Source organism: Cebidichthys violaceus, unplaced genomic scaffold (genome assembly GCF_023349555.1).
Source record: "Cebidichthys violaceus isolate CVI_PGR_0920_01 unplaced genomic scaffold, fCebVio1.0.p SCAF_228, whole genome shotgun sequence".
In the NCBI taxonomy this organism is placed as follows: Eukaryota; Metazoa; Chordata; class Actinopteri; order Perciformes; family Stichaeidae; genus Cebidichthys; species Cebidichthys violaceus.
In genome coordinates, this window is record NW_027176404.1 from 55,001 (window position 1) to 82,933 (window position 27,933).

Consider the following 27,933-nt stretch of genomic DNA (forward strand, 5'->3'; position numbering starts at 1 on the left):
AATGTATTATTTAAGTATAGCAGTGGTGGAATGTATTTAATGTAACAATTTTGCAGATTTCAGATTGTAAATAAATATTGTAAAATAAACAAATACATTACACTGTTATACATTTATAAGTGATATTTTGCCTAATATTAGTGAGTCTAACATCTGAATACATCACTATATATAATACAGTAACATGTATGAGCCATGACGGCTAATGAGTACTTCATTTCAGGGTACTTTTTAAAGTATATTTTGGAGCTAATACGTACTAGTAACAGTGTACTTAAGCTACTTGTGCACATATGTTCTTAGATAGCTTACCTTTGAGACTGCAGGGCGCTGGTAGTCCAAGGATTCAGGGTGAATATATAAATATATATATATATATATATATATATATATATATATATATATATATATATATATATATATATATATATATATATATATAATCTTCAGCAGAAGAGCCTTTCTGGAAAGAAGTCCTTCTTCTGTGATGCGTTTACATCCCGCCATACAAACTACACGTCACATCCTGCGTCGTCATCTCCGGTTAGCAGGTTGTTGGGGGCCAATTAGCCGACGTGTTTTGTCCACGTTAGCTAGCTTAACAAGCTACCTGGCTTAACTACTTATCTTCAAGAATGACGCCATAGTTTTAGCTCCTCCCGTTTTGCACGCGACACCATTATGTTACGACATTAGTAAAAGTTGTTCGCGTCGACACTTGAGCTCCATCCGTAGCTTCACAATTAGCATCGCCGCTGAGCAGCGAGCGACCGCGCGGGCATGACCTGTGAACCCTTCGCTAAGCCCCGCCCCCTGCTTATATGACACCTCCCACAGGAAGAGCGAATTGTTGCGTCGAATACTGTTACCATGTCGATATGTGTCTCCTCCCTAACGTTAACTGAACCTAAACTAAACCCTTATCCCCTACATTCACCACCAATGAGGACGTTATTCTTAACACACAGTTTTAACAACATGGAAACACTATAGGACGAAACAGACTTTTATATAACACCTGGCTTTGAAGCAGATTTTACACGACCGTTGAATTACAGTTTCCGGTTCCGCCAAGTGACGTTGTTGGGCCTGGTAACGACTTTTCGTGTAACATTAAATTGAGAAAGAGGCGTTTTTAACTCGTTAGATACATTTTTTTGTGGTTGATTAAGTTCTTAGTACGAATACTTTAAGCTGGAGTTGTTCATTTTCTCCCAAAAAAAAAAGTTATATTACTTAAATTAAATATATTTTTAAAATTATTGCATCCCACCCTACTCTGCCTGATTGGCTTACACTGATATTCCAAAAAAATATTAAACCTAACAACTATAACTACTGTTAAAAGTTTTGTTTTGACTGAAGAAGTCTAGAACTCTGCCTCCCTCTAGTGGTCTGAAACACACATTACACCCACATGGTTGTTTGAATACAGACAATTATAAGATTGATTTATTGTTAATATTGTGACAGTTGTTGTTACAGTACACTTTGAGAGAGTGGGAGGAATACGGGATCATTACTGTGACTAACGTACTGTGAGGAGATGATGTGAACCATTTTAAAATGACACTTTAACCTGAACGAAGTCACTGAACCTGTTTATTGATCCACTGCTGTGTCTGCTCACGGGTTCAAACAAGCGGCTCCAATAACAACACAGTCTGCATTTTACTCCACAGTAAAAATCTGTAAAAACACACACACACACACACCTTAAATAGCAGCTGTTGTGCAACACACACACACACACACACACACACACACACAGATAATAAATGGCAAAAGAAAAGTACAGAAACAGAAATCACTGACATTTATAAACAGGCGTCACATGTTGTATTTAACTTTAAAGGGAATCTAACTGAAGATCACATTTCTACTAAAAAACGGGGGATAAGAAAAAATGCAAATATCAGGTTTACCTTAATAAAAAAAAAATATTACAATATTTAAAATATTATAATGAAAAAGCAATTATCTGTATGTTTTATATTTACCGTCTCAGGAAACACAAAGGACCTAAAACAAAAAAAACAAATAAAACAAATCGTGTGAAAGTCTCAGTTTTCAGATGGAATGAAGATAAACTGTAAAATAAATGAGAACAAAACATACAAAATCACATCATGATGACAGGCAGTCTACATTCAGAGAGCATCTCAGTAGTCTGATTACATGTTAGAGTTCCAGTAGCTGGGCGGAATATCAACATCTAATCAATATCCTGATATGAGACTAGATATCGTCTTAGATTTCAGATATGCAATATGGCCACATTTATCACAAATCGAGGTATTTCATGTAAAGATATCGAGATATCGGATTGTTTTTCTGTATAGTTGTGCAACTACTGATGTTTTCTATTGAATCGATACATTATTTCGTTGATAGAATGGTTTAATGGAGCCCAATGGGACGACTTTACATTAAAAACGGCCCCAAAAGATCAACTTGAATTTCTAAAACCGTTGCCCCTTAATAACAAAAGTAAGGAAAAGACACTGAAATGAAACAAAGTAAAAACTGTGTAACAATACAACATCTCATTTAGCAAAACCAGTGACTTGAAATGTAGTTTTCAAGCTTTTAATACTACGTTCTGAATAAAAGAGAGAACCAGGAGGGGGGGTGTCACAGCTCCGTCTTCTGCCCAGACAGAGGCACCCGTGGCTGGATGTCCTCGTCCGACGACGCCCCTCCGTCGGCTCTCTCCACCGGAGCTTTGCTCTTCTTCTTCTTCTTCGCCTTCTTCTCGCTCTTCTTCTTCCTGGGGGTCTTCTCCCCCTCAGAGCCGCCGCCGCCGTCGCCTCCCTTCTTCTTCTTCTTCTTCTTTTTCTTCTTCTTGTCCTCCGCGATGGCCGCCGGGTCGCCCTTCTTCTTCGGGGACCACTCCTCGTTCAGGCAGGCTGGACGAGGAAAGAAGAAGAAGAAGAAGAAGAAGAAGAAGAAGAAGAAGAAGAGGTTGAGGTAACAGTGAAGTAACAGAAGAGAGAGAGAGAGTGTGTGTGTGTGTGTGTGTGTGTGTGTGTGTGTGTGTGTGTGTGTGTGTGTGTGTGTGTGTGTATGTGTGTGAGAGTGTGTGTGTGTGTGTGTGTGTTTACCTCGGTCCTGTCCTTTGAGGACATGTTTCTCACACAGGTAGGTGGTGAGATCTTCCTCCTGGTTTCCTTTGTACCAGTCCTCAATCACGTCCTCATACTTCTCTATCATCACGTCGCACTGTCACACAAGTGAGCACCAGATGTCAGATTCATATTTCATATATATATATAAAATAAATAAATTATATATATATATATATATATATATATATATATATATATATAAAATAAATAAATAATATATATATACATATATAAAATATAATATAAAATAAATAATATATATATATAAAATATAATATAAAATAAATAATATATATATATATATATATATATATATATATATATATAAAATAAAATATAAAATATAATATAAAATATATAGAACACATGAAAAAAAAAAGATACAAAAAACCTCAAACATAAAAAGATTTCATAAAGATCCAGGACTTTTCGTCCCCTTCAGTAAAGCGGTGATCTTGAACCTGTTTTTTAAGGTCGGCCACTTCTGCCGAAGTCTCGTTCCACAGCTCGAAGGGAATGTCCATCACCACGTTCACGCCTTTGTTCACCAAACCGTGGAGCGTGGAGAAGGTCTCCGACATGCCCTGAGGACAGATGGAGCCGTCAGACAGGAGACACACACACACACACACACACACACACACACACACACACACACACACACACACACGTCACAGAAGCTAACATTTACAGGCTCTTATTTTGTAGTAGTAAAATGCAGCTTTACCCGACAATTAACACCAAACTGCAGCTCCACACACACACACACACACACACACACACACACACACACACACACACTGACCTTGGCAAAGCGGTTACTTCCACTTCTCTCTTTGTGCAGATTATACGTCAACAGCCTCTGACACACATTCTCTATAACCTCGATGAATCGGAGGTCTCTGTGGAGAGAGAGGAAGGATTCAGGTTCTTCTGCAGAGGACCAGATCTCAGACCTCTAGAGAGACTTTGATGATGTAACTGTGGACCGTTTCCTCTAAAATCTAATCTGAAATTAGACAAAATGTCTCATGAATGTGATTTGAAGGGCTTTCATTTTGAAATCCTGTCGCTGCAGAATGCCTGAGAGAGACGTTCAGAGATCCAGGACCGTCCCATCAGACTACAGGGTTACTTTGTCCCACTGTGGCGTCAACACTCACGACTTGACGTATTTGATGGGCGGCGCCCCCTTGCTGTCGATGAAGCGGTAGTTCCTGCCGATCACCTCTTTGGTCTTCCCCGTCTCGTCGAACGCCGACTTCATCTCGATGCTGACGAACTTACACACTGGAGGAGAGACGAGTGTCCATGACAACACCACGACTGTTTGATTATACAGTTCTGTTAAACATCCAGGGAGGCTTTAGTCTGCAGCCAGCAGGACATTTAAAACTCATTTATATACATATTTATAATAACATACCAGAGTAAAACATATTAAATATAAAAAATGCACAGTATATATATATATATATATATATATATATATATTTATGATAAAAATACCAGAGTAAAAAATATTAAATATGAAGAATGCAGAATATATACAATGAAATTGAATATATAATGTGCATATTTTATACTTATATATTTAATATTAAAATAAATGAAACACATGCAGTAGGTTAAATGACGACATATTCAGACGTTATAACAGTTAATAAAGGTTACATTATTTAGAGGATGTTGTTGACATGTGTGATCAGAACGTAAACAGTGATTACTGAGGTAACGTCCTCTGTGTGTGTTTGTGAACGTGAGCCAGCAGACAGGTAGACTACAGAGACGTGTCCTCCAGTCCTCATTCCGGTCCTCGGACCCCGGTCAACAGCCACAGTTACCTTCACATTTGTTGGGGAGATAGACCCAGTCATCGTCCCCTGCGGTCTTAGCTGCTCCCACCGACGAAATTATGGAGAAAAACGATAAATACGCGGCTAAAATCATATCGTCCGCTTTGTCCGACTCGTTATTTACTCATGAAAAGTCGGTTTGTGCGTTAAAAAAAGCGTGAAAAGGACCGTTATCGCTCAGTTCCTACATCCTCTTCCTGGTTCATCGGAGCTGCAGCGACATGAAGAAGCGATGACTTCCGCTTTGAGCTGCGGGCCAATCAGAACGGTAGAAGTGGCAGCAGCTGGACCAATGAGAGGCGGAGGAGAGCCAAAGAGAGGAATGATTGAGTAGGAGGTGTCACTCTGCTGAACACATTCATTTTCACTGTTTACTATTATTAATGTAAGGGGCTGAGTGGCAGTTGTGGAATGTATTTCTGTGTATTTACTGAAGTACTTAACTTAGGTACATATTCGAGGTATTCTCAGATGTAAATATTGTACTTTTTACTACATCTCAGAGATAAATATTATACGTTTACAACATCTCAGAGGTAAATATTGTACTTTTACTGTACTACATCTCAGAGGTAAATATTGTACTTTTACTGTACTACATCTCAGAGGTAGATATTGTACTTTTACTGTACTACATCTCAGAGGTAGATATTGTACTTTTTATTTTACTACATCTCAGAGGTACATATTGTACTTTTACTACATCTCAGAGGTAAATATTGTACTTTATACTGTACTACATCTCAGAGGTAAATATTGTACTTTATACTGTAATACAGTATACAACATTGCCAGTGAGTAACTCCTCCTGTTTATAGACCTTCTTTGTTTCCAGTTGTTTTGTAGTTTTTTATTTCATCCAACAGAGGGCGCCATGCACAAACCCAACGCACAATATGGTACTACTGTTATGCAATACTGAATTTAGAACAAACCCTCTGTGTGTGTGTGTGTGTGTGTGTGTGTGTGTGTGTGTGTGTGTGTGAGTGTTTAATGTGGGTGAGGTAATTCTAGAGTTGTTATGTTGAACAATGACATCAATCATTAATACTTAATATAAATAGACAGCAATGAAACTGTCACTGTCGTTCCGTAGTCCGATTCCCCAATCAACCAATGATCATAACTGAATGTTTAAAAACGTCACCTGTCTCTGATTAGCTGCCTGCTTCCTGGTTGATTTTGGATCGTGTGCTGCTTAAATAATCCAACTCATCACCACAACGTATTCTGTTAAAGTCAAAGGTTTTTCCTGATTCTCTAGAGGACCTCGGTATGTTCCCTGAGGAACTCCTTCAAACGAACGTCATCAGCTCCTCAACTCTCCTGCGGGACGGTTTTCAGATACAGGCTTATTGTCAATATATTACAGGTTTTTTACATTCATATGTTGGTGGATAAACACAGTAAACAGACGGCTTAAAGCAAACCAAACCTGTTGTCACGAGTAATCACACTCCCTCACCTCTAACACTGCTGTTATACTAGCATTGCTTTTACAAAATCTGCTATTTATGTATTTTATATATATATATATATATATATATATATATATAGTATTGTGTCGTATCGTGTTGTATTGTGCTGCACAGTGTGGCACTATAGTGTTTCTTGTTTAACTGTACCGCTAATATTTGGCCACTAAATTGTAATAACCTGTCCAGGGACTACAGATGATTAGCTCTGTAGCTAAAACTGAAATGTTGGTTAATGTGCACTGTCACTGGTAAACAAATAAATACATTAATACATTTGTGGTGCTGCAAAACTCAAGAATCATAAATATAAAATTGGGCATTTAATATGAAAAAATATGTAAAATATGTCAGTTTAAAAATGAAAAAAGACGTAAAAGAAGGTGGATGGACTGTTGCAAACGTTCCCAGTATGAAGTATATGTGCAATGTGTGAACATAATTACCTGTAGAGGAGTAACACGTGTGCATCAATGCATGTGCATCCTATAATATATTGCGATTTTGTGCGCTTGAATGCATTCCTGTGTGTGTGTGTGTGTGTGTGTGTGTGAGAGAGAGAGAATAAAGCGATGTGTTTCTCAGTAGTTCAATAATAGTCCAGTTTTGCTGAGAGGTGCTTCAGTTTACTGCCAAAAGGACAGCCAGCTTCTCATTCCACAGCGGACACACACACACACACACACACACACACACACACACACACACACACACACACACACAGATCGCTGTGTGTCTCATAGCAGAACTTGACACTGAGTTGGTGGAGGGGAGGTTGATGTAAAGAGAGAAAGAGAAAGAGTGAGCGAACGAGATGAAAGCTGGTTTTTATTCAGCAGTGCAGCCCACACAACGGGCAAGCGAGGGCTTTGTTAAAAAATAAATAACTCGTCTCTCTCTCTCTCTCCTTTGCTCTCCTTTTTCAGCCGTTCCTTGAATAAAATAATAATACATTCAGATTATATAGCGGGTTGTTGAAAAGCTCTCTCGCTCTCAACGCGTACGGTATGAAAAGTAGGCGGCTTCTTTTTACAGTTTGAAACCGACGCGTATGTAAACACACAACGCACAAAAGTGAAACAGTGACACCAACCCGGTCACTAAAAGCATCGAGACAACAGGGAGCACAGAGGTGACTGTGATTAGAGGCTTTGTATTCAAACAACAACAAAAAGGTTTTCATTAAACTCTGAATGCTCCTCTTCTCTGGTTAGTTTTGGTTTAAATGCATAAAAGTTCTTCAACATAATTTACTCAACGTTTTCTTACCTTTACGTGAAACAAGAGTCTTGTTTTGGGACATTTTTAAGAGGAAAATTGACATTTTAGGAGTGTTTTCTGTGTGTATTTAGTTAAAATTTGAACAGAATTCCTAGAAAAGTGGTGCTGATCGTCCACGTTTATAGTGCGATTAAACGAGTGCAGAGGAAGAGGAATTAGGAAAAAGTGACGCTGTATCTCAAACGATGGAAAAGAAAAGGATTTGTACACTTCAGCTCTTCCACCTCAGCGAAGCATCAAAACCCCTTTCAATATTTTGAGTCTTCAAATTTTCGGCATCGCTGCCGTTAAATATGCGCAAATTTGAAGGTGCGCAGTTGGATCGAAGGACACTTTCAGGTTAAGACGGCGGATTTACCTCAAAATTTGTGGTAATTTTTTAAGCATGTTTTTTCCATCTCACACAGAAATAAAACAAAAAGCAGGTTTCTTATTCAGGGATGATGACAGTCGTTACTGTGGGCTTTAAAGACGATATGTTCTATCAGTTGTAGCTAGTTAGCTTGCTAATTAACAAACTCTGTCTCCTGCTGACGGAAATGAGAATCATGTCAAATCTGCACATGATGGCTACTTACATCATTTTGTCCTAACACTGTTGTCTAAAATATCTTCGCGTTCTGTAGCTTTAACGTCTCCATGTATTCACCCTTGGTTAAGCCACGACCCCCACGGAGCCCACACTGTCACTAACTGCACTCCCTGAAGAATTATTATCAAATTTTTGGAAAAAAAGGTGATTTCAGAGAGAAGCAGACAGAAGAGTCCACGATAAAGATAGAAGCTAAAAGCTACAGATCACAGTTTAAAAATAAACCACTACATCATCAGCATATCGAGACAGAAGACAATGAAATTAAGTAACAACACTGTTCCCCTTTAGTCACTGTTACAACCTTTTAAAAGAAGGAAAAGCAGCATGTGTTTACAATCAGCATACCTTCAGTAGCTAGCATAGCATAACGCTAGCTTATGATGTGCTAACATACTCTGCTAATGTTAGCTCCACAGGGTTTTTAATGTAGAAACGTAACGTTTTATGAATGTATATCTTCCTCCAACCTCTCCGGGTAACGAGTATCTCTATTACACAACGTTTGAACTTGACAAGCTCCAAATCCACAAAACATGAAGAAAACCTGAACCCTGCTGTGATTGGCCAGTCTGCGTTTGAGGGGCGGGACTTAGCGAAGCGTCAATTGGATCGAGAGTAACATAAAACACAGCCCCAGATGTGGATGTGCGACGTCATTTTGCCCATATAGTGTAACAGTAATAAAAACACGACATCATATGAATAAATTAAACTCCGCTTACATAATCCACTGCTATACTTGACCTGGTTTACATGGATCTAGACTGTGAGAAACCACATCCTCACAGTCTCTCGATAAGCAGGTTTTTCCTCACAACCCGCTCCGTCAGAGGAGACGGTCTCAGAGTGAGTCTCAGAAAAAAAGGTGTCTAAAAATAAACCCGAGCTGCAGAGCCGGAGCCGATGAAGTGACTGACAACATTTAAATGTAAAGCCTTTCTTTGTGGACATGTAGCAGGTGTTTGGGTGTTCGGAGGGTTCTTTTGAATTATGGTGGCAACGGTTCCATCCTCGATGAGCTTGATTTCTTCTCTCTAGTGTGAAAATATGACCTTATATCATATATCATATGCACAGTGTTTATATCAGCTAAAAGAACAGGATGGATGTAAACACCTGAACTCACCATGACTCCACTTCATCACCCTCCCGCTGTTGTTCATGCAGTGAATACATTTAAATATATACTGCTGTAGAAGTAAAGAAATATAATTATACCTTTCTACCAATGCAATGAAGGAGTTCCTGTTTGGAAACCTGTTTCAAAACTAAAGATGAAGGGACGCCAGTCAAATAAAGAGTCGGACCACAGCCCAGTTTTCTAAGGATGCCTTTATTAAAGAGTCAACAACGTGCGCTATAGCCGTCCAGTTCTAGAAAAATAACACAGTCATACATTCATCCATGTGGAAATTTCCAAAAATAACAAAGAAAATCAAGGACAGGTTGTTTTATTTTTAAAGCTCAAAATCCCTTTAGAAGGTGAGTAGGGGAACCTGAATGATGCCATATATATACATATATAGATATGTATATATATATATATGTGTGTGTGTGTGTGTGTGTGTGTGTGTGTGTGTGTGTGTGTGTGTGTCTGTGTGTCACTGTGTGTGATGAGTAGCCACGCCAAATTGTTTTGGTCTTTTTCTTAAAGGAACAGATGAACAAGATGAAGAAACCTCCGGTACTGAAGAGTGAAGCCGATGCTTCATGTGTTAAAGCTGCATTCTCTCTAGTGTCCACCAGGGGGCGACTCCTCTGGTTGTATAGAAGTCTAGTCTAAAATGACTCTACTTCTCTCTTGATTTATTCCCTCAGTAAACATTGTAAACATGAGTTTATGGTCTCAATCTCTAGTTTCAAGTCTTCTTCAATACAACATGATGTTCATTTAGTACATTATGCTCCATTTAGAGTCAAACAGACCATAAAGCAGGGGATGATGTAAATTCAACAAGAGCGCTTGAGTGTTCTTCGTGTGTTATAGTTGCATTTTAATGTTCAGAACGTTTGTGTGTGTGTGTGCAGGTGGTCTGTTCTGAAGGATTCTGCGTCATGTGATGCAACAACCTTCCTTCCACTCTCTCTTTCTCACACACACACACACACACACACACACACACACACACACACACACACACACACCACCTCTTCTAAGATCTATAGCAGTGGACAAGACTCTTGTCTTTGGTTGCCTTGGAGGCACACAGGACTATTAGCTCTCTATGTGTGTGTGTGTGTGTGTGTGTGTGTGTGTGTGTGTGTGTGTGTGTGTGTGTGAGATTCACATTACAGAGATCACACAGCATTATTAAAGTGGACTGGAGGCTGCAGCCGTCTCTAACTATTTAAAGTCAAACCTGCAGCTGGTCCGTGTGTGTGTGTGTTCTTGTTTATGTGTGTGTGTTCTTGTGTGTGTTTATGTGTGTGTGTTGTCCCATCTGTCCTTTTAGAAGACATCGTCTTCAATGATGCTCAATTTGTTTCTTTATTGCATAGTTCCTCTTTCTACCGTGCACACACACACACACACACACACACACACACACACACACACACACACACACACACACACACACGTACGTTGTGTATGATAAATACATATCAAAGGCTCAACAGCATTACATTATGGATTGTGACTGGATCGATAATCCCTGTCTGGCATTATTGTTATTGATCAATCAGAGTGATTGATTGATTGATCAACCCCCCCACCCCCCTTCCCCCTAATTTCCTCCCTTTCAAAATAAAACTCCTTGCTCGCCGCAACACTTTCAAATCTCAGCCCCCCCCCCCGGCGGCGGTTGTCACTGCGATGGACGAGGCGCGATTGATCAAACCTTCGACTCGGTGCATGCGTCGCACGACCCTGATTATGGGGTGGTGACATGCAGGCTGGTTGCCGTGGTAACTAAGGGAATCCATCTTTTTTTTTTTTTTCCCGCCCTCCTCTTTCCTGCTCTCTATCTGCAGCCTGTGTGATGTCGAGTTGAGTCAGATGCACCGAGGATTCGCAGCAGTGTTTCCAGCTTTGACAAACGTTTTAGTTGTGAACGCTACACTGCTCTAAAATATGAATATGAGTGATATTATGAGGTTTTAACATGGTTTCTGCTCCGCTTTCTGTTAAGAAACTGCAACAAGGTTGTATTTAGACACTTTGAGGACTTTTACACTCCTCTTCTTTCCTTCTTTGGTCACCTTCTCCATCAGAAACAAGCGTTCTCCAAAAACAGCAATATTTTGACCAATTTCTCAATCATGACGATTACAAAAGATCACATTTCTTGGGGAGAAGTTGTGTATTTACACACGCAGCAGCTTACGAAGTGATTTCTGAGTCCAGTATTCAGTCTCTTCAGAGAGAAATGTGTTTTGCTAGGTAGGCAGCTAGTCGCTGACTTTACGTTGGTTCGTTGGAGCTTTTTCGATGAAGACACGAAGAAGACGTGGATGAGGTAGGTCGAACGACAAAAAACAAAACAAAGAGCTAAAAGAGACTCAAAAGGACGGCAGGAGTTTGTCACCACAAGTGACACCTTACAGTCATTCGATCAACTTTTAGTCCCTCCTTTAGTCCTGCACAATTAATGGAACATTTAGGAGAATTGTTAAAGGAGAAATGTGTCAAAATACCATTTTGATCCAAACAATGGATTCTCTTCTTACCACTTTTTATTGAGAGTTGAACAGTGAAACGTTCAGGTTTTAACTTTGTGTGTTAATGAAGGAACCCTTCATTAGCAGTAAGAAGCTAGTTGACAAAATACATTTTCAAAGCATTTCATTTAAAAACATTGAGCAGCTTTAAAACTCAACATGAGGATCTGATGTTGTCCTCTGAAGAGGTTGAACTAAACCCAAATATCTTGTGTATTTCTGTCACTGTGTGTTGTTGACAGTAACGAGGTGAAATATATACTACAGGTTAACTAGTTCTCACATTCAGTGAAGTAAAACTCTGGTTAACAACAGCTGATCTGCCGCCTCTGGCACAAAAACTACTGGGTTCAAACTAAAGATCATTTCATGTTTTTAAGCAGTTTTTTCTTGTGAGGACACGACACAGACTCACGGAAGTTTGTGAAATAGTCACAAAATGGATCTTTTGACTTTGTGTCTCTCGGTCTGACTTTTTTATCGGGACATTATGTTAAAAAACGAAAGTTAAGATTAAGGCAAACTTCGTAGTTAGGTTATGGAAAAACATCATAATTGGCTTTAAAATAACTACGTACAGCAACAAAACCAACAGTTAGGTTTAAGCAACAAAACCAACAGTTAAGTTTAAGCAACAAAGCCAACAGTTAGGTTTAAGCAACAAAGCCAACAGTTAGGTTCAAGCAACAAAGCTAACAGTTAGGTTCAAGCAACAAAGCTAACAGTTAGGTTTAAGTGAGAAAGCCAACTGTTAGGTTTAAGCAACAAAATCAACAGTTAGGTTCAAGCAAGAAAGCCAACAGTTAGGTTTAAGCAACAAAACCAACAGTTAGGTTTAAGCAACAAAACCAACAGTTAGGTTTAAGCGACAAAACCAACAGTTAGGTTTAAGCGACAAAGCCAACAAACAGTTAGGTTCAAGCGACAAAACCAACAGTTAGGTTTAAGCAAGAAAGCCAACAGTTAGGTTTAAGCAACAAAACCGACAGTTAGGTTTAAGCGAGAAAGCCAACAGTTAGGTTTAAGCAACAAAATCAACAGTTAGGTTTAAGCAACAAAACCAACAGTTAGGTTTAAGCAACAAAACCAACAGTTAGGTGTAAGCAACAAAACCAAGAGTTAGGTTCAAGCAAGAAAGCTAACAGTTAGGTTCAAGCAACAAAATCGACAGTTAGGTTCAAGCAACAAAACCAACAGTTAGGTTTAAGCAACAAAACCAACAGTTAGGTTTAAGCAACAAAACCGATAGTTAGGTTTAAGAAAACTGTCACACAGATATTTAAACAGATTTGATTTGTGTGTCGACCACAAATAAAGCTCCTAATTGACTTTTCAGTGACATTAATTTTGTGCTAAGCATCACAAAAACAACAGTTTGACACGTGTCTCCATGTACAGGAAACCAATAGATTGCGTTTCACAACCTGCCGTGACACTGGGCCAGAGGACGGCAACAGGATTAAAGTTAGTCGTCCGTGTCTCTGTGTTGTGTGTCGGCGGGATGTAAAACGTAAATCGTCTTTTAAAACACCAAACAGACGGGTGTCACCACCGACCACTTAGCTGCCCCCGGGACGCCCGGCAGCGCCTGAGCTCCCTCGGCTCTGTGACGTGACATTATGATTACAGGATGGTGAGCACGGGGGGGGGGGGGGCAATCGGGTCGCCATGGTGACGCTGTGACATTTTGGGGATGTTGTGATTCATTGGAAAGGGTTGAGGCTCTCTGCCGCTGCCAAGACAGCTGGTGGTGAGGTCACAGCGTTTGCCGGAGTGTGTGTGTGTGTGTGTGTGTGTGTGTGTGTGTTTGAAAGAAAGGTAAAGAAACAGAATATGGATGAGACAACCAAGACGACAGGAAGAAGAGACGGTGATGACGTCACCCAGACGGCGGAGGACTCACTCATAAAACATTTAGTCAGCGGCTACTCATCACACCAGTGGAAATTTCAAGTGTGTGTGTGTGTGTGTGTGTGTGTTGTGTTGCAGGTAACGGTGTTTTCTTTAACTTTTTTTTTTTTGTTTTTTTGATCAAACATGCATAATTTCTCTACTTCGCCTCTGACAGTCGTATAATGGACCAGAGTTATAATTCAACAGCCTCTGCTCATGCCAACTTATGTTGTTTTTTTTTGAAGATGCCGCGCTGAGCGACTTCAAGAAAAAAGAAAAGAAAGAAAAAGAAAGAAAAAGAAAAAAAAAAAAAGATTCATGATGAAATTCTGGTGAAATTTCCCTTTAAAATAGAATTTCCCAGATAGAAAGGCAAACTCGTCTCTACTCTCTCCGATTGTTCCCCGTTCGGTCGATTTTCCCCTACCTCCCTCCTCTCTTCCTCCCCCCTTCACTCACCCGTCACCCTTCTTCCTCACAATAAACATCACCGTATATATATTTCTATTCACCAGGTTAAAGTGTACTTATTAAGGAAGAGCTGAACGAGAAGCCAGGATATCGTAGGCGACTCAAATAGAAGCAAAGACAGTCTTAAGAAACCAGAATAGTCCTCGACACTATTATTAGAAGTCTCTTATTATTATTATTAGCGTTATTATTATTACTAGTATAACTGTTATTAGGATAAAATAAAGTTCCTTGGCCCTTTGTTGTTGTGGAGAGAGAGGGTGCAGCCCATCGACAGCAGAGCGGCGGTTCCACGTTGTTCCCTTTCAACCCAGTGGTTCGGTTAAATCCATCAAAATCCAGAGTTAAAGGGGAGGTTATTCCATTTGGTCCCGGTCAATTGTTTTTGGCAATTTTCAAGTTGGGATGTGCTCCGTTTGGCTGAAGGAATTTCAAGGGGTTGTTCCGTTCAAAATCCAGAGGATTTAATTCCAATTTTTATTCCGTCGGCGTTAAAGGGCATTTCAACCGCACCGTTTAAAGATATATCCTTTTTCCGAAAAAGTGGCTTTGGCTACTTGTAATTCCGTAATAATCGTGCGTGTTTGATTCTTCCCAGAAGAAGTGTACTCTCCCTTTAAATCTCCTCCGTCGTTCTCTCGTGGCGTGGAAAGAAGGCAGACGTCAATAAAGACAGTTTGGCGTGATTTTGTGATTAAGAAGGAGACATATATGATACTGTTAATTCAAATAAAATGATGAATCTTTGTGTCATGAACTTTTACACTATGAGGGGTTTGATGAGTGTAAAACAATACCAGATACTAGAAAAGGCTATTACTATATGTGTGTGTGTGATGGGAAAGAATCAGGGAAAGCGACCGCATGCAGGGAGCAGCACAACATGGAAGCTAATTCTAATTCATTCTAAATCTGTTTTTTACAGTTAATGAACGTGAAGAATATACTCAGTGGGACGGAGAGTGAAGCTCCGGGTAGTCCTGCACTAAAATGATTAACTCCTCCTTTTATGTTTCGGTTTAGACTGACACAGGACACAGAGAAGATATCAGCCAGCTGTGATTGATTGTCCCTCGTCACATGACGCGCGGTGCATCGTTCCAAAACTATCTTTGATCTCTGATCGCAGCCGTCGCCTTTGCGACATTGACATAAAAAAGACGCGCCACGTGAACTGCTCTTTACTTTGGTAGCTCGCTCGCTGTCTAGCTAGCTTGCCCGCTCGGTAGCGGGTTAGTTTGGTAGCTCGCTCGCTATCTAGCTAACTTGCCCGCTCGGTAGCGGGTTAGTTTAGTAGCTCCCTCGCTATCTAGCTAGCTTGCCCGCTCGGTAGCGGGTTAGTTTAGTAGCTCCCTCGCTATCTAGCTAGCTTGCCCGCTCAGTAGCGGGTTAGTTTGGTAGCTCGCTCGCTATCTAGCTAGCTTACCCGCTCGGTAGCGGGTTAGTTTGGTAGCTCGCTCGCTATCTAGCTAGCTTACCCGCTCGGTAGCGGGTTAGTTTGGTAGCTCGCTCGCTATCTAGCTAGCTTACCCGCTCGGTAGCGGGTTAGTTTGGTAGCTCGCTCGCTATCTAGCTAGCTTGCCCGCTTGGTAGCGGGTTAGTTTGGTAGCTCGCTCGCTATCTAGCTAGCTTGCCCGCTCGGTAGCGGGTTAGTTTAGTAGCTCCCTCGCTATAGCGCTTGCTACCTAACTTGCATGGGGCGATCTTTTTTTAATTTAACAATAATGTGTCATCCGCCATATTCCACCCAGATGATGTCAAACTGTTTTTATGAACATCTGCCCGGTGTCAGGATCCCATCTGGAACCATAACGGAACCCATCACGGACTTCTAGAACCCCTCACCCCTCTCTCTCTCTCTCTCTCTCTCTCTCTCTCTCTCTCTCTCTCTCTCTCTCTCTCTCTCTCTCCGTCTCTCTTCCTCTGAACGTGTTCAGCCATTTTGCAAACAAACAAAGAAAAACAGTTTGGTTGTCCCTCTCTCCTATAGCTGCGTTGTCACGGAGTCCTCTATGACGTCGTCGCAGGGTCCCACCCACCCGCCGATCATCAACCCCCCTCCTCCATCCACGCCGCCCGCTCCTCCCACGCCTCCGCCCTGGAAAACGTCCTCGCTGGAGTCCAGGAGGCGCGAGCTGGACTCGGACATGTTGGAAGCACAGTGCAGGGATTGGCAGGGGCACGGGGGCGGGAGGGGCAGCGTCAGCAGCGAGTCCCGCCCATTCGTTCTCCGCGGGGAGAACGAGGGGTTACTGATGTCGACCGAGCGGCCCACCTCGTTCAGGTGGGTCTCGCTCCTGGTCACGCCGCCGACTCCAAAGTCGGCGTGGCCGTGGCTCCCCAGGGGGCGGAGCAACCCGTCGGAGATGGTGTAGGAGGGCGGGGACTGGAGGGGCAGAGGCATGGGCGGGGCTCGGCGTTTGGAGCGCGAGAACAGGTAGGAGAGGCGCTTGAAAGAGTCCGTCTTTGTCCCCGGAGTCGAGAGGCGCTGCAGTCGGGTCCTCGTACGAGCGAACGATGAGGAGAACGTCGAGGAGAACGATGAGGACGGCGACGGGAGGACGTTGGTGGAGGACGGAGGGATGACGGTCGTCTTCAGCCCGTTGCTCTTTGGTTTCCCCTCCTCTTCCTCCTCCTCTTCCCCCCATCCAATGCCCTCCTCCAGTTCCTCCTCCTCCCCCTCTTCGCCTCCTTCTAGCCGGGTCATCCCAGAAATGGAGCGCACCAAGGCGGACACTCCGAGCGTCGGCGACTGCCCGGCGTCGTCCTGCAGTGGGTTCAGGAAAGTCACGCCCTTTGACTTCGGTCCCCCGGCGACATCGCCCGATTCGCTGTCGTCCTCCGAGGCCATGGCGCCGTCGTCTCTTGCCGCCTCGCTGGAGGAGGAGTAGTGGCGCCGGGGAGGACGCCGGTTACCGAGGAGATCCAGGACCTCGTAGCGGAAACTGGAGATGTCCTGCTTCAACTCCTGGAAAGAGACGGAGAGAGAAGCGTCGAGAATTTTATGTTTAACTCTTTTTGGTTACTTTAAAACAAAGACTTAATATAAGAAGTGGATGTAGTTATCGGAACGTCACCCATTAGTTTGTGAAGTACAGTTTTGAAGCCTTGAGTTTGGCATTTTGGCCGTCGCCATCTTGTTTTTTTGCAACCAGTGAACAGGAAGTGACCATATTTGGAGTGACGTAGAGACGCCGTATACGTCTCTGGTAGAGACCTGTCAATCACTGTGTAGCCCCGCCCCCTAAAGCATCCCCTGCTTTATGGTCTGTCTGACTCTAAATGGACCATAATGTACTAAATGAACATCATGCTGTATTGAAGAAGACTGTAAACTAGAGATTGAGACCATAAACTCATGTTTACAATGTTTACTGAGGGAATAAATCAAGAGAGAAGTAGAGTCATTTTAGACTAGACTTCTATACAACCAGAGGAGTCGCCCCCTGGTGGACACTAGAGAGAATGTGGGTTTTAGGCAATTTAGCATTGACTTCATTTTTCAGAATTTGAGATTAAGGAAAAAGAGTGTTGAGAAACGCAGAGAAAGAAAGAAAATAAATACCAACATTTTAGCAAAACAACAATTGTTATCAGGAAATGGCTGCAACGTTTATTCCAAAGCTTTGAATGGAATAAATGTGACATTCAGGGGAAAACATGGAGAGAGAAAAAATAAACAGAGATAAAGCAGAAGAGGGTGAGGAGGGGAAGTGGAAGAGATGAGATTGGTGACTGAGTGAGAGAGGGAAGGTGAAACATCAATTTGTGGAGGCAGGAGGTGAAGAGGAGGGTAAGGACTCAAGAGGACGGTGGTGAGGAGAGGGGAGATCGAGGTCAAGAGACCAGCAGAGGAGAGAGAGAGAGAGAGAGAGAGTGGATAAGTGGAGGGAGAAGAGAGTGAAGAGAGAGGAGCAACGAGACTCCAGTAAACTCTTTCTCTCTTTAACCAAATCAATCGCTTGATTCAGTTAATTCATTTTAAAGTCTTCACCGCCGCGGTCACGAAATACTCTCATGACGAGTACAAATCTGCCAAAATTACACATTATGTAAAATTCTCGTTTCGTTTTTTTATTACGGGACATGAACAGCGGTCTCCTGGGTGAGAGTCCTGTGTTTGTACGTCTTTTTCTTCTTCACAGGAAAACGTGTCATGAAGATCATTTTGAATCAATGTTGTTGACACAATGCTGCTTTTTGTATTTTGAACCAATTCACTCGCAACTTACATTCAGCTTGTCGCTTTAACAGCAAATCTACATAAACGCTGACATAGACGTCCACTCTGTTTACTTCCACTGGAGAGTGTTTCTCTCCCCTACCTACCGACGAGCCCGGAGCCAAACACCTCCTGAAGTAAAGTTGAATCCTTTCGTTTCTCTAAAATACAATCACAGCTTCTCCCTCTTTTTTTCTTCTTTCGGTCGCCACGTGGGATCCAAATGCTGCACACGTGGCTTCATCCCTCAGAGAACAAAACCCTGTGATTTACTTCGACATGCTCCTGATGTTAGATATGTTTAAAACACACACACACACACACACACACACACACACACACACACACACACACACACACACACACACACACACACACACACACATAATCAGGGTGTGAAAGTGATTCAGCTCGATGTTGCACCTGATGTTGTTTTTGGGTCGAAAAAGCCCCAAAAGGAAACTTTTCCACTTCAAAGCCCAGGCTGCGGCTCCAGAGGCATCATGGGAAACAGACTCTGGAGCTGAAACAGCGCGGAATAATTTCTGGCTCAGAAGACTTGATTCTGTCCTCGAGGACCGTCGACTGTGAAGCGCTGGTATTGATCAGAGCGGTATTTTAATAACTACCGTTTCATCTTCTGATAACTCTTTGTGGTGACGAAGCACAGCTCTGCTTCTGGTATCAATGAAGAAACCTGCACAGTTTATTGCAATAACACCAAATAACCAGCAGATTGAGGTTCCTGCAGAACAGACGGATTCATGTTCTATTTGTTCTTTCAGACTCCAGAGTGTTTGAACCTTTTTAAATTATATTTTAAAAAGCACCCACCTTAAAGTTCTCCTCCGTCAGTCCCTCGTCCGTCTTGGCGCTGCGTATCATGGCCGCCACGTACCTCTTCACCAGGCTCCGGATCACTTCCTGTTGGGAGAATTGTCATTATTTGACCATATTTTGGGATACTTTAATCTAATCTTCTCTGTTAGAAAAGTGACAGAACGGTGTCATTAGGTACTGACTAAAAAAGGAGAATGAAGACAGTGTTGGACGCTTTCAATCAATTAGTTCCGTTCCATTTTTGATAATAAAGTGTAAAACTGTGACATTTTAAACACGTCTCTCTTGTTTCAACACAATTGATGAATTCAAACATTCTCATCTCATTAAGCGATCAGCCAATGAGGCGACTGATCCTCGACGATTTAAAAGACCAAAGACGAATCTCAGCATTTGGTGATGAGTGGGTGGCAATTCAGACCCTGACACACTGCTACAGCGCGCACACACACACACACACACACACACACACACACACACACACACACATACACACACACACATACACTGCATCCTCCCACGGTCAACACCTGCGACTGCCAAACAGGACGGTCTGGCATGCTGTCACTCTCCGCCTCTGCCAAAAAATAAAAATCACACCACTCACTCTGTGAGAGTGAAGGGCACATTCCTACAACAATCCTTAAAAAAAAAAAAAAAAATGGACGCCGATCAAAGCGACAATCAACGCCGCCAAACACAAAGTACTGGCGTTCCTGCGTCTGCGGCCGCTGCCAGTGCCGAGGCGTCAAAAGATTCTGACAAAAAAAACTGGACATCAGAGTCACATTTACGACTGTTAAAAACAACTCTCACTTTAATACTTGGTACTATGTAATAATACTTTGGCACAGTAGTGGACGCGGTGTACTGATACACGGAGTACACAAGGTGAGAAGTCAAACCACCGGAGGGCAGAAAAAAACAAGGTTTCTTAGTTCAACGTTTAAGAAATGAGCTTTTTTTTGCCAATGAGAAGAACTTTATATCTTGTTTGATTATTTTGTAATAAAAGAAGTTAAGAGGTTGTTTGGTACAACGGCATATTAGCGTCAAAAGGTAAATTAAATGTAGCCAGAAAAAGGTGGTGATATTCACAGAAAAATCTCAAATTTCTGTGAATAAATTTGTAAATTTATGAGAAAAAAACTCACAAATTTGCAAAAATACTCCCCTAAATTATCTGAGATATATATATATATATATATATATATATATATATATATATATATATATATGTTAACACTACGCATTAACCACACAGACGTCACAGTGAGGTTGATCTTATTATCAAAGTCTCAACAAGAAGACAAATAAAACGCATTTTCCCACACACACGGAGCAGTGACGGGTGCACAGACCTGGTAGTGCTGATTCTGGATCAGAACGTCAGCGTGGCGTTCCTGCAAACAGAAAGAGGAGATTGTGTTAAACACGTTTCTGCATTCGACCGTCACGTCACATTCAATCCACAGTTCTTGTTTTAAACAATGTTTAAAACAGTTAAAACGCGTGAAGGAGACAGGTATCACAAGTTTAGCTTGTGGTTATGTTAGGATTCATAAGTGATTGTTCTGCACAAGGGTTGCAGGGATGTTGATGTCATGTTGTGATGCATCGTATATCTTTGAATCCTTTTAAAGCAGCGGTTCAAACTGAAACCTGTCACATTGATCTGACTTCAAACTGGATGTTATTTTGACGAGCTCGTGTATTTCACATTTTGTAAAAAAGAGCAGGAAACCAACCGCTAAAAGAAAACAACATCAACACATCAATATGTTTTTATATTTAGTACTTTCACACACGAACACGGTTATTATGCGTATGAAAAAGTGGAATTGTTTGGGAATTTTTCTTAGCTTTCACGCCACAAACAAATCAACCAATCACGTTATGTGTCAATTATGAAAACACTTTATTGCTCCTCTCGATCTCGAAAAAGGCGGCGCAGAGCAGATGCACTCTTTCCCTTTTTTACCTTTTACAATAAAAGCCCTAGACATGTAATATTAGCAGGCCTGAGTATTTTTTGAGTGTTTTCTCATTGTTTATTCGTCACGCCCCCGATGTGAAACAGTTGAAAATCTTTTTGGCAATTTCACTCAAAATACGACTGTCGCAACACGGAGGGAGAGTCTGTAACTGAAGATAAAACATTTTACACAATATTATCATTTGTGCATTATTGTTAAAATTCACATTTATTATTGACATGAAAGATTGACGGCATTGTCATGGACTTCAGGTGAACGTTGTTAGCTCTGTCAGCGCTGTTGCTGTAATTTTGCACTGTTAGCGCCATTGGCACCGTTAGCTGTTAGCCGCCGCCATGTTGAGAGCCGTTAAGAGTTAATGGAAATGCTCTCAATCTCGTACGTCACACCTTTTTAATTAGGGATCTGTTGTAAACCTGCATCCATCCTCTTCCTCCTCGCCTATTATCTCCTTCCGTATCTCTCATGCAGCTTTTCAGCTTGTTGGCAACACACACACACACACGCACACACACACACACACACACACACACACACACACACACACACACACTCACACACACAAACACACACACACTGGCTCCCTCCCTTGATCAGATCTCTGCAGTGCTGTGTGGCTCTGTGAACCTATGTGGGCTGGTCGGCTTATATAACTCAGCCGACTTCAGCTGAGGTGAACATGCCAGCTGCACAGCGTGTGTGTGTGTGTGTGTGTGTGTGTGTGTGTGTCTCCAGATGACTGGACCGTTAAATGTGTTTATCAGGTCGTGTTTATCTGCCGATGTTCCTTCTGTGCTCACAGACGCACAGCTGATGTCGGCCCATGTGATGTCTGATTGTGTTTCAGGTCCACGTCTCTTTGCTTCATTTAGTCCTTTTTATAGTTAGAAAGTACAAGTACAAGTAGTGGTACCGCAGTGTGAAAAAACTCTGTTACAAGTACTGCATTCAAAATGAAAAGTACACAAGTAAAAGCAACAAAATGTACTTAAGGTATTGAAAGTAAAACTACTCCCAATGCAGAATGGCGACCGTCAGTGTTTTACTATTATATTATTGCATAATTTTTATTGTTGTATTAATATGTAAGTGGTACTTTAATGGACCATGTTTTGTAAACTGTAAGAAATGTTTAAATAATCAAATAAATGTAGAGACTTTAAAGCATAAAGTAGCATTAAATGGAAATAATCAATTACCCTCAAAACTGCATTTAAGAAGAGTACTTAAGATAATGTACTTATATACTTTCCATCACTGTTTATAGGTCAAACTACCCAAAAGTAGACGGACATTTAAGTATGGACTTCCTGTAAATATATCAACATATATACACAGCTTTGTTGAACGCTCGATTCTGATTGGTCAAATATTCTAGTTATTATTAAATCACATTATTCAGGATGTTCTCAAACAGTGTTACAAGCTGTACTTATAAAAGGTAACGTACTGTTATCCATATATGTATATATATATATATATATATATATATATATATATATATATAAATACCACAAAATTGTATTTAATGAAATTTGTATTTATTCCACATAACCGAATAATGAAAAGTATAACGAGCAACAAAACAGCTTTCGTTGAGGAGAAAGTTGTTCGTGTCATGTGTGTAACCAGACGTCACAGCGTTGAGTGATTCATCACATAATTCATGTATTCATGTATTCATGTATTTATGTAACGCCATCTGTACTTATTCAAACCCAAACGACAATCTGTTCTTGAACCTTAACCAAGTAGTTTTATTGCCTCAACCAAAAGCATGAGAAACGCTTTTCAATATTACATGAAGCGTTGAATTATTGATCTCTTTGGTAAGTAGAGGTGTAATAAATGTGATAATCTTCAGCCAGCAGGTGTTTATCGCAACGTGATTCAAGACTACTGCTGCTTATACTTCTGTACTTTGATGAGTTTTGGTACTTTCATTTTTCAACACCAAAGAAAGAAAAAATGTAATCGTATTTTTACTTCTTTTAAAACCTTTTTTCTGACTGGCTTTTGATTGTTCTTTCTTCCTCAGCAGAGAGAAAACAAACTAAAGTTCTCACACACGTTCACAGCGTTTAAAGCCATTGTAGAACTGGACTTCAGGGAATATCCTCTCACTGTGCTTCTCGTGTGAACGTGAAAAACACAATCTGCATTTCGCCCCTGAAGACGGAGCGTGTCACTTTGACTCCCAGCCCTCCGGTTTGCCTGTGAAGCCCCGAAGAATTCTCCGATGACTCGTTAACGTGAATATCAGCACGCGAGGCCTTTTGGGCCCCGGCTGAGGGTCTCGCAGCTCGTTAGCGTGACGGTTGAGCGACGGGCGTTTTTTGGACACGCCGGCGCGTTAACGACACACGGATAAATACTGCGTTTCCTCTTCAGTCGGTGAACTTTGGGAGGTTTGTTTGATCTGCAGCACAATGCAGATGAATGAAATGTCTAAAATGAAATTAAGATTTTAATGATGATGTTAACATTATCATTTACGTTCCCAGTGATTATATTATTATATATTATTCCATTCTTAATCATTCAACCTGTGAATAAAATCTAATGTGAAATAAGTTTGACTAAAAGGGACAAAAATGTTGTTTTGGCTACAATAGATTAACTAAAATATTCAATATGTAATGTGATGAAAAAAGACATAGGACCAAGACTAAATAAAAAAATAAAAAGTCAAACATTTTGACTAAAAGTTGATTGATATATAATGACTTGTCGTCGGCTAAAAGTGGACTTTTGAGTTGTCGTTGACTAAAATTAAAGCATTTTTGTCTTAAGACTTAGAAAAACTGTTTCCTGCCGGTCTGAGGTGCAAGAAGCTTAACATGAACGACAAAAACAATAAAGCTGAAATATGAAAAATGTTACGCCAGATGTTAAAAAAGTTTGGTACAGGGTCGCGAGGAAAACATGACTCGGCAAACAAAGTAAATAATAATTAAAATAAGCAGCAATCATTCACCCAGGAGACCGCTGCTGACTGAGTTTCCTTTGAAGAAGGAAGTTTATTTTGAAAAGCCTGCATGCAAATAACGAGCAGAAATGGACATGTGTTGCTGGGCATCTTTTTGTAAGATATACGAACATGAGGATACGTTGCACATCCACAACCTTTTTGATTTTAAATTGAATATATCATCACACAAGGTATCAGCATTTAGTAGGACATAAAGTCCGTCAGAGAAATAATATGCGCATAAAACGATGAGCAGCGTTGACGCCTTCACTGACCGTGAACTCTCGGAGGTTTTCACATTTGTGCGAGTCCTCCCCAGGCCCCTGGCCTCCCCGGCACAGCTTGTTGTGGAGCCACACCAGCAGGTAGAGGATGGACTTGGGGCTCGGGATGATGTTGAACGGAGGCGGCAGCGTGCCGCCCTCGTCAAAGTAGCTCATCCACAGCTTGGTGCGGGCGAACTTCCACTCGATGTCGGCGTGGTCCTACGGGGCGGAGACGAGACAGCTCGAGGTCATGTGATGTTTTTTTTTCTTTTTTTCTTTTAATTAAAATTTGGTAAAGCAAATTACACTCGAGAAAAGCAATATTTCTTTAAACAATTGCCAAAACTGCACCGTTTATCACAGCTATATGATGTCAAAAATGTTATAATTCTCACATTTTCATCCTTCTGAAGGTCCTTGAACACATCATGTGCATTGAAGGGTTCTATCAGTAAAAGCAGCCAAAACCAAGATTAAAATTTAGATATTTCAACAAAAACATTTTTTTCTACATGTTCTCATTTAAAATGTTGCCCCTGAATAAACCTTTTACTTCAACCAGATTCTGTAAAAAACATTAAATTCTGAGAGCCTCAGAGCAACTATGAAGCCATGATTGATTCATCCGAGACCAACAGTCAGTTAATAGTTTATTACATACAGCACATAGAGCCTCCATTCTTTTTCAACATTGGTAACAATGGAGAAATGTTGGATGTATAGATTCCATTGTTTTCCAATTTTTGTAAACTTGCGTTTTTTCTTTTTCTGCACTACAGACATGAATGAGTTCTCTCTACTTCTAGTCATGGTTGTGGTGTTTCCACAGAGGAGCAGGACTTTTATACTGCAGAGAGAATCAAAGCCACAGAGAGAGAGAAATGTGACGATAGTGAAAAAGGGTTAACAGCTGTTGACTGTTGCTCTCTTGTTCAGAACGCTGCAGCCCGAGTGCTACCGAAGACCCGACAGAGCTCATGTTACTCCTGTTTTAAAGTCATTGCATCACTTTTACTTTTCTTAACACTCAGACGTACTTTTCGGAAAACTTTGTCATTTATTGCATTAGTTTTTAACCCTCTGATCCTGGAGTAGTGTAAAGGCTTTTTCTTTTTTTACTCCCGTCATATTTTACTCATTGTTGCTTCGTTTTTCACCACAATATAAAAGACCTGCTCCTCTATGGAAACATCACAACCATGACTAGAGGTAGAGAGAACTAGGACATGTCTTTAGTGGAGCATAACACAGTTACAATGCCATAAAATAAAGTTTATTTACCAATGGAAACAAAACTTGAGGCTCCAATTTACATTTTTACTTACAAACAGTCTCTTTGAAGGGTTAATTCTGTTTTTCAGCCTGAACCCTATTTTACAAATGTGTTGTTAATGTTGTCAGACACTTACAATAACACTTTTGACGTGAAAAAGTGACAGATATGTTCACATTACTGCCCGTCTGCAGCGTTCTCCCTCAATATTGGAGCAGTTTAGTCACTTTGACTCAAAAACATGAGACAATAGGGTCCAGAATAAAGTCACCGTCTCAGCCTGTTCTAGTTAAAATTATTTGATCAACAATGATATAAAAACACGAGGAAAGGCAACATCAGTTTGTGACTCACAGCGATCAGCTGGTAGGAGTTGTTCATCATGGCGATGAGCATGTTGAGCAGAACCACCAGCGAGATGACGTTGTACGTCCCGAACATGGTCGCCCCGACAAACTCAGTGAACTCGTGCCGGGCCTTCACGTTGGTGACGTAGAGGTTCAGCAGCCCGAATATGGACCAGAACAGAGACTGGAGGGTCTCGAATAACCTGAGGACACAGAGCCACAGACCACTTTTATCGACCTTTATGTTCTACAGTCTTGTGACAATGAATCACTTCTAAATAAAGAGACAGATGTTCATTATGAAGCCGAGCTCGGAGGAGGGAGAGTAAAGTGAAAAATAACGCGTCTACGTACTGAAGAGCTGCACCTAAATCTGAGTTTTGAAACATAACTCTGTCACTTTGTTGTGAATTTGTCAGTTTAAGATCCTCAGAAACATTCATCTTCCCTTTATAAGCAAACAAAGCACGATCAATTTCAGCTGATTAACCGTTTTATTCACGGTGACAGACGACTGTGAGGCTAATTATTCATGTGACGGTCATTAAAAGTACAAGTAGATTCATGTTGGCAGACAGACTGCTGTCTGATGCCCATATTTCATATTTAATGTCTTTAACTGAACAACAGAGAAAGTACAAATAATATTAATAATCTTAAACTAGATTTTACGTTAGCTAACTGTGAATGTCTGTGTTAAGAAAGGCCATTAAAATGCGTTATTGTGAGGAACAAACAGGAAGTTATGAGACAGTATCATCAGCATAGCATCGAATCTTCTGAAGTCACTACATTCAGCAGTCTGAACATAACATTTATTTATTTATTTTTACAATCAACACTGGGAAACCGTATAATTTACACCTCTTTATTTCATTTAACTTATTTTTTTGCTTTTTAATAACCCCACATGTAAACAAATTGTGACACACTGAATTGTTCTCAATAAAGTAAAAAACAACAACACTATTTCTTCTGTACATTTACACACATTTACAATTTCAATGTGTGCTCTCTGAAGGCTAGGAAAGGAGCCTCCGTATAGGATGCATCCTACCAAGGAAGCATCCTTGACTTTGAGAAACAAGAGTTTCATAGTTAAACTGCGTTGAAGGTGGACCGGCTGAGACTCGATCCACTTAGTAAAGATCAAATCACAGTTTTTATCGTATAAAAACCTCCCTCCATCTTCCCCCCCTCCTCTCTCCCCCTCTCTCTGTTTACCTCCTTCATTCTTACCCTCCCTCCTTCCCTCCCGCCATCCTCCCTCCTCTCTCTCTCTGTTTGTGTGACAGTCACAGTTACAGCAGCAGCTTATTGAATTTTTGATGAAGCGACAATTGGCAGAGCCCCAACGCTTCGTCTCACAAGAAAGAAAGAGAGAGAGAGAGAGAGAGACAGAGAGAGACAGAGACAGAGAGAGAGACAGAGAGAGAGAGAGAGAGAGAGAGAGAGAGGTTTGGGTTTTATATTTGTGCTGCATAAAATATTAATAGCAGTGTGTGTGTATGTTTTGCAGTAAGGTGTGTGAATGATCACTAAATCAATCAGTATACAGTGTGTGTGTGTGTGTGTGTGTGTGTGTGTGTGTGTACTCAATGGGAGGGAGGCTGTGATGAGAGAGAGAGAGAGAGAGAGAGAGAGAGAGAGAGAGAGAG

General features: G+C 41.0%; 2 protein-coding genes across 2 annotated transcripts; both read right to left on the reverse strand.

The window, feature by feature from the left end:
- Nucleotides 1-1,582: 1,582 nt before the first annotated feature.
- cnpy3 (canopy FGF signaling regulator 3) lies at nt 1,583-5,208 on the reverse strand. The gene is made up of 6 exons (XM_068718215.1): nt 4,973-5,208; nt 4,292-4,418; nt 3,934-4,030; nt 3,590-3,712; nt 3,105-3,222; nt 1,583-2,909 (listed from the first exon to the last, which is right to left on the reverse strand). Exons 1-6 carry the CDS (start codon nt 5,076-5,078, stop codon nt 2,635-2,637), a joined length of 846 nt encoding a protein of 281 aa, XP_068574316.1. The 5' UTR covers nt 5,079-5,208; the 3' UTR covers nt 1,583-2,634.
- Nucleotides 5,209-11,095: 5,887 nt separating this feature from the next.
- On the reverse strand, nt 11,096-27,537 carry LOC137878097 (short transient receptor potential channel 5-like). Its single transcript, XM_068718213.1, has 6 exons — nt 27,515-27,537; nt 26,283-26,478; nt 24,665-24,874; nt 20,783-20,824; nt 19,416-19,505; nt 11,096-17,327 (listed from the first exon to the last, which is right to left on the reverse strand). The coding sequence occupies exons 1-6, from the start codon at nt 27,535-27,537 to the stop codon at nt 16,344-16,346; spliced, it is 1,545 nt and encodes a 514-aa protein (XP_068574314.1). The 3' UTR covers nt 11,096-16,343.
- Between the last annotated feature and the right edge of the window lie 396 nt (nt 27,538-27,933).